We start from the raw sequence: 7,771 nt of genomic DNA, 5'->3' as shown, positions 1-7,771 counted from the left end.
GTGGGCCATCACTGAAGGTATGTAGTCTGATTCGCAAGTTGAGATGATTTTTGATTTTCAGGAAAAGTCACATCTAAAACTTCCGGGGTCTACGACTCAACATCTGGAAATACTGGATCAGCTGAGGCCTACATGTGCACCCTGGTTGGTGTACCTTATTACGCTGTGGTTGCTGATAACTTGGAAGAGGAGAAGGTCAAGCACATTGAGAGTTTTGGAGGACAAATTATCAAGGTAAGAGATAATGCCTCCAGGTTCTTGATTACGAAATTTTCCAGGTCCCAGTCGCTCAACGTAATCTTCAAGCCAAAAAACACGCCGCGGAGAAAAACGGTTTCTTCATGAATCAATTCGGAAACGCAGAGAAAGCAGAGGAATTCCATGAGAGCGGTGATTTCTACTTTGAGTCCACCAACGTCTACCATGAAATTATTGTTCAATTGAAAAAGGAAAAAGAGCAGGCTGTTAAGATCCCCGACTACTTTGTTCATTCGGCAGGAACGGGTGGTACTATTTCTAGTGTTGGAAGATATATCGCTAGATATGGTGCACCTACCAAGGTCATCCTTTCCGATTCGCAATACTCTCTGTTCTATGACTACGTTATCGGACACAAGTTCACCAACCAATCGGGCGCTGGAATCTGGACACCGCCAGGAATCGCTGGAATCGGTTATGGATATGATATTGAACCAGTGCTCTACGGACAAACGACCAGTTTGACTCGGAATGTGATCCATGAGGCTATGCGAATGCCTGACATTGCTTCGGTTGCAGCGATGAGAATTCTAGACGAGAAGGGGTACAATGTGGGTCCATCAACATCACTCAACTTCCTGGTTTCTCTCTACAAAGCCTATCAAAAGAAGTAAGCCATGTGGAAGACCCATTAGAAAACGTCATGTTTTTTTAACGCCTACACTTCATTTTGCAAGATTCCTATTTCCTCATTTGTTATTTTTTGCAGAGCAAAACAATCTCCAATTAAACACCGTCTCACCATTGTCACCTTGGCCTGTGATCCCGGAGATTTCTATCGTAGTACTTATTTGAAGAATGAATGGGTTGAGAAGAGTTTCAAGAAGTTCGGAGGTGTTGAGGGCATGGAATGTTGGAAGAAACTCATTCAGGAATCAATTGACACTGGATCCGACTTCGTTTCAAAGGGACTTACCATGTGTCCAGGAAGCTATAAAGTCTAACTTTGTAATTGATTTTTTTAACTTGTGCTCGCGCTTTTACAGGTTCAATTTCTTCTTTTTGTCTGATAGTTAACATGACTTGAGGTACAGGAATGTGCAGTAACCCATTTAGAACTCATTCCAGTGAACCATCTTTCTAGTGATCCCCGTGCTTGAGTTCTAGTGCTCGCTTTTTTTATTTGAATTTTTAAATAAATAATTTATTGCATTAATCTGTGAAAACAAAAGCAATGATGTTTGTAAAAAGAGTGAACAGAAAGATATAACAGGCCAGGATAAACCAATTGATTTCCAGATCCACATAACGGATCATGGTTCCATAGTGAAAAGAAATTTGGTCTTTTTTACGACCATCTTCCATATATCGAATTCCTGAAAATTGGCATATAAGGTCTGAATATACGCTCTAATCTAACCTGAGAACGATGGCTCTCCTGAACAAATAAAAACTTTCTTACACACTTGGCAATACGTCGGACACATCAAACTGTGGGATATGTTGATTTTGGGATTATGAAAACCGTCATGTTTTGGGCATGTGAAATGATAATTGGAAGGTTTTGCAATAGCGAATTTGAATGTGTCATCTGTCCGATTGCACTCGATTCCCTGAAAATTAGTCATCTGATTTGTAGATTTCTTGGGATTAATGGTTTACAGCGACGTTATATTCTCGAGTCACATAAGCATAGGTTGGCGGTCGAACTCCAGTTTTCATCAGAGCAATCAGAACAACTTTTTCGTCTTCATAGTCGTAGCGGAACGTTGTCAGCTTTATCTGAAAACCCATACTGAACATTAATGTCGACGATATGGCCTAACTTTCTCAACATGAGTTTTCTAGGCCATTGTAGTTGATTGCAGAAATGGCTTCACCTGGTTTGTTTTAACCATTTTTGATGACGGGCCGAAAAATTCATGTTCAGAAATTTAGACCATCATAATAGCTTAGAAAGCACATCTGGTACATATTGGACTATTCCTGGACCATCAACTACTGGAAATTTTCTTCTGAGAAAGTTAGGCCATGATTCTAGGCTGTGTGTAGTCCTCTTGGAAAAAAAACGAAAAATGTTTGTTTCTAGAAAATAGGCAAGAAATTATAGAATACAGCCAATCGTATAATTCCTATAACTCTTAAAAATCACCTCCGTATTTCCTTACCCTTGTTGTAATTGGATTATTTTGACATTCTGCAAACTGTATCAAAACACAAAAAACAAGAAAAAGAAGCTGAATTTTTATATTTTTCATGGTCATGGGTAATAAATCAATCCACACTCTCTTTGATGGAAATTTCGAATTTCGGGCTATGACCTCAAACAATTTGATTTTATTTTCTCATAAAACGATAATTTCACGCGTGAAAAGTTTGAGATCGTATTCTTCGGAACCGGTTTGTGTTCTCAATTTCAGACATTATCTCCTCAAATCGATGACGGATCAGATCAGTTTCGAGTCGTTTCCGTTTGCGGTCTTGTTCCTGAAAATTACGTCAAACTACTGTATTTGCTCTAATTGGACAGTGCACTTTGAGCTCAATTATCTTTGTTCCTATGAGAGATATTAAAACAACGTCAACTGATGAAATATTGATGAGATTATGACAAACGATTTATTAGTTGACAACTTTTTGATATATTTTTAGGGAGCTGAGATAATAGAGCTTTTTTAATCTAAAAAGTTCAAAAATTACCATGATTTTCATCTGATCCCTAACCAACTCCACTGCTTTTTTCTCCTCGTCCGTCGGACCAGTCCATCGATTTGCATTTGTGATTAATCCGTTCATAACTGCCTCGTATTTCCGATTTTTTCTCCTATCCTGCGCATAATTGTTGCCTTCAAAACAGTGTAAAACTTTCAGAAAAACATTCGCCACTATCCCAATAATTGGAATTTTCGATAGAAAGAAAAACACCGATTTCAAAATGTAGAAGACAAGAGATAAAGGCGCAGGGATCCATAGTTTTTCTTCGTATCTGAAAAAATGTCTTTTGGTCCCTCCAACCAATTTTACTCTTAAGCCCCACATCATCCTTATTCTAATCCCTAACCTTTCTTTTGAATAAAAAACTCACTCAATCAGCCGACTATACAATTTGTATTTCCAGTAAATATGTGAAACTTTGTCAATATCCTCGTATTTCTTCCTGGAAATCAAACTTTTATCATTGAATTTTTGGCCTTTTCTTTTCTCACGATAAGAGAGCAGTGACCAAATTGACCAAAAGGACGCTAGAGACTAACATGTAGCAGAAGAGGAATACTGGTATCATACTTGTCTGGAATTCGATGAGGTCTGATGATAAGAAAAATCATTGAATGATGACAACAACTTTTTGAGCTTTTTTTGTGTACATAGTGTGTGTTTTTCGAAAAACTTCTAAAACGAATTCTCGAAAACTTTCCGATCGTTGAAACCATAAAAATTGGTGGCCTAGAAAACTTAATCTGCAAAAGTTAGGCCACCTTGTTAAAATGGCCTAGAAAACGCACCAGGGAAATATCAGCCGATTCCTAGGTCGTTTACCGTGGTGGCCTAGAAAACTCAATTTGCAAAAGTTAGGCCACCATGGTAAATCGGCTAGAAAACACATCAGGTGCATTTCAGACGATTTCAGTACCATCAACTACGATGGCCTAGAAAAAATAATGTTGAGAAAGTTAGGTCAATCTTTTCCTTGCATAGAACCGGAGTGTTTTCTGTTTTTTGGGATCCATCAACTGCAAAAACAAAGGTTGTACATATGTACCTTGAACCAGCACTGTACAGAAGAATCGGTGATGACGTCCCAGTTCAGTGGCGCTGACGAGCATTTACTGACGGTGCCTGTAATCAATAAATAAGCTTATCAGTTTACTGACGCATTTTCTAATTATAGAGACGGGTTATTTCCGGTGAATCGATCGGAACAACAATCAATGCTCTAATAGAAGGAATATGCGCGCACTTTGAGCTCAATTATCTCGGTTTCTTCAAAAATATCAAAAAGTGGTCAACTTCTAAATTGTTTATCATAATATCATGAATATTTTATATGTGACAAAACTTTGATATCTTTTATAGGACCTGAGATAATCAAACTGTACGTATAGTGTTGACGGTAAACACGAGGATGGCTGTTAACTTCTCTCTTACCCAACTTATCCTCTTCATCAGCTTCTCCAAAAATCTCAAACGCCCCACTGCTGAAAATCAACCACGGCCAAACGACATCTGTTATATTTGGAGTACTCTTCAAATGTCCAGCCAAACTGATATGGCATACAGCATAGGTAAACCAGAATACCATAAAAACAAACATAAATTTTACCATGATAGGGATCTAAAATTTGAAAGATTACAGTTAGAAAAGGTATATAAAAATCACCATTTTCTTGATCATAAGCACTATTGACCCAAAAAACGCGTCCACATTTGCAATTTTCATCAGACGTAACGTTGCAAAAACAAATGAGAAATAGAAGAAAAGATCGGCAGAAATAATGGCAAAGGCACGGATAGGCCAAGTGGGCGGAGCAATTACAGCTAGAGACCATGCGATCATAGTCATAGCAACAAGATAGTTACGGTAGAGATCTGCAGTATTTCGTTCAGCCCAATTGTAGAAACCCTCAAAAATAAGACTAAAGAAAATTGATGGAGAAAAATAACCAACTCTCTGATAAACCAGTACAGCCATTTCTGTTAAATATGCACATTGCCATACAATAATTGCCATCTCATCCAAAAACTCATCTAATTCATTCATCACCATTGTTTTCCGTGTCATTGTCATCAATACATAAGCATAGAAAATCACATAAATCAGACGAAAAAGTGTGTGAATCACGTATTTCGCATTTGGGGATGTATAGAAATTGTAGACTCGGATCATAAAGTTACTGAAGGTAAATTTTGATTTAAATATTTTAGTTTATCTTACCAACCTATAAGTTATCGAAGTCATCTGTCCCGAATGGTCCATTTTGACCATCATCGTCTTGATTTCGCGTTTTTTAATCCGTTGTCGTCCGCGAAGAAAAAACAGCGGCGGGAAGAAGAAAAACAGACAGAATGCCATCTGAAACCATTATGAATTCTAGGGAAAAGTAATCATTTTTCATGTGGCTAATTAGGAGAGAATCTGGAAATAGTTACAATGTTCAGTGTAGCTTAAAAGGACATGCATTCAGTCGGACTGATAAAAATGGGTATATGTTTAGACATAAGTACCTTGGAAGCCCGGAAATTTCTAGAAATATAATTTTACTTTTGCTTCAAAGCTACTGAAATTTTCAAAGCGATTCCTGAAGATTAGGTATTGTTATGATTGTCCAAAGGTAAACGGCGTAATGTTTCTTGTGATTATTATGAGACGAATCAACTTTGACGAGCAATAACGCAGCTCAAAATTGATAAAATAATTTGAAACTTGGTCAGTTTATTGATGAGTCATTTTAATTTTTGCACTCCAAATTTGAGCCCAGTACAACGTTTCAATCAGATTTATGATAGTATACACTTCGATTCGGGTAATTATGATCCACCCTGTATTGGAAGAGCTTTCAGTTTATGCACCCAAAATCCCCAATCTCTTCTCTCAACTTTAGCTCATATTCTATTTTTCTAGTTTACACAAACATACAAACATTTTGCCCAGAACACTCACTTGTCCTAATTTAAATCCGGGCTGCCACCGGAAGTCGATTTCTCGTTGACATGCAGGATGAGACAGGAAGTTCTGCAATTTCGTTTAATCTCCTACAGCCAAATGAAAACTAACTTTAGCCTTGGCTGCAGACGCCAACGCCATAACTTCCATATTCTCTTCACTAGAAGGACATCCATCTGTATGGATAAATAAGTGATAATTTGTGTCCAAAACGGCTCGGCTGTCTCGTTCGCTCGTGTGAAAGCATTGGTCAAGAAGAGCGGTGCATTCGTCGTCGAATGTGCTGAAACAGACATCGGAATGAATGGACGGACAGACAGATTGAGTCCATGGTCCCTAAACTCACTTCTGAATTTTGTCGAACGCTTCGGCAATCACCGGTTCGTGTTGCTCCAAAAACAGCTTCCTCATCTTGTTACTGACGTAAACCTAAAATGGCTTCTATTATTATTTTGGCATTTTGAATGGTGTCTTGATTTATAAAATGACACATTTTTCAACTGGGTGTAAATTAAATTGTCCTTGACAGAGATTTCCAAAAAAAATAAACATGAAAAAGATCAAAAAAATCTTACCACCAATAATCCAGCAAATATCGGGTACTCGCACTTGGCCCATATCTCGTGAAGATCACTCCTGAGCTACACTTTAGTTGTCACTTCATCACTCACCGAAAATCCCCTCTCTCAATACCTTTTAAAAAATGATGATGCGATAAATGCAGCATGTTTGTATCCTTGATTTGACTCAAATGACACTTTAGAACAGGTCGCATCGTGTTGTTGATAAACTCGAAAATCGATCCGCCGACGGTGGCAAACTTTGGATTCCGTTCGATGACATCATATGTTATGAAGAGTTTTTCCTGAAAAAATTAGGAGGGTGAGAGGGAGAGGAGAAGTACTTGGAAAAAGTTCACTTCCTGTTCCATTTCGTTCAGTTTGTTGATGATTTCTCGAGATGACATATCCACGGAAGTACATCGTGATGGTTGGATCTGGATGTTGAAATTTACAGTAAACTCTAACCGACAGTCAACTTTGAGCCAATTTATCTCGACTTCTGTGAAAGGTATCAAAAAGTTGTCAACTGGCAAAATGTTTATCATAATATCAAAAGCATGTTGTCAGTTGATCATTTTTTGATATCTTTCACAGGAACCGCGATAAATTGGCTCAAAGTTAAAATTAAGGGGTGGCGTCCGATTGAAGGGTTAACTGCATACTAGAGTAGAAAACGTCTGAATCTCGAATTTATATTAAAAGCTAAAGTTTCGAACTCTTACCTCTTCTCAAAATTTCCCGAAATTTCAAAGAACTCACCCAATATCTTTCATCTTCTAAGGAAAAATTCCTGGTCCGAAACTTAATGGTCTTCCGACGACCCGATGGAACATCCAGATTCATTTTTTTTTGGCTACTGACGCACTTTTCGATTTGTCTCGTTGTGTATATAACGAATGAGACAGAAAACGCAAATCGAATTGTTATCAGAGGTAATCAACTGTGTTATCATTTTTTGTCTTTGCTCCATTATACTTATTCGGGAGACGTCTGTTTAGAGAATAGGAGGAAGAAGAAGGAAAGAGGAAAAAACAGTTGAAAATGGGAAAACGGGGGCGGAAGAGAAAAGAAAAATAGAAGAAAACGGAAGACGAAAAGTTCAGAATTTGAAAATTTGGGTACGAAACTTTGATCATTAAAAATTGCTATCAATGGGAAAAATGGCGATTTTGAATTCTGAAAATTCTGAAGTCCTGAAGATCTGGAATTCTTAAATTCAAAAAAGTTCTGAAATTCTGAAAATTATAAAGTTCTGAAAATGTCTGAAATCCTGAAAAACTTTGAAATTCCGAAAAGTTCTGAAACTCTGTAAGTTTCTGAAGTTCTGGAATTCTGAAACATTTCTGGA

At 37.6% G+C, this 7,771-nt stretch overlaps 2 protein-coding genes across 2 annotated transcripts; one reads left to right on the top strand and one right to left on the bottom strand.

Moving 5' to 3' along the window:
• Positions 1–341: 341 nt before the first annotated feature.
• On the top strand, positions 342–1,202 carry CBG08368 (the record flags this gene model as incomplete). The annotated part of the gene is made up of 2 exons (XM_045236043.1): positions 342–868; positions 968–1,202. The coding sequence occupies 2 exons, from the start codon at positions 342–344 to the stop codon at positions 1,200–1,202; spliced, it is 762 nt and encodes a 253-aa protein (XP_045093747.1).
• Positions 1,203–1,410: 208 nt separating this feature from the next.
• CBG08369 lies at positions 1,411–7,266 on the bottom strand (the record flags this gene model as incomplete). Its single annotated transcript, XM_002634518.1, is given in 15 exon segments — positions 1,411–1,574; positions 1,619–1,811; positions 2,899–3,184; positions 3,284–3,355; positions 3,440–3,444; positions 3,450–3,487; positions 4,345–4,531; positions 4,577–4,819; positions 4,865–5,090; positions 5,136–5,269; positions 5,858–5,929; positions 5,972–6,143; positions 6,207–6,289; positions 6,780–6,857; positions 7,183–7,266. Coding segments are annotated over 15 exon segments (2,037 nt in total).
• Between the last annotated feature and the right edge of the window lie 505 nt (positions 7,267–7,771).

This window comes from Caenorhabditis briggsae (assembly GCF_000004555.2).
Source record: "Caenorhabditis briggsae complete genome, chrIV, whole genome shotgun sequence".
In the NCBI taxonomy this organism is placed as follows: domain Eukaryota; kingdom Metazoa; phylum Nematoda; class Chromadorea; order Rhabditida; family Rhabditidae; genus Caenorhabditis; species Caenorhabditis briggsae.
The sequence above is the reverse complement of the archived record's forward strand: the minus strand, read 5'-3'. Positions and strand labels throughout refer to the sequence as shown.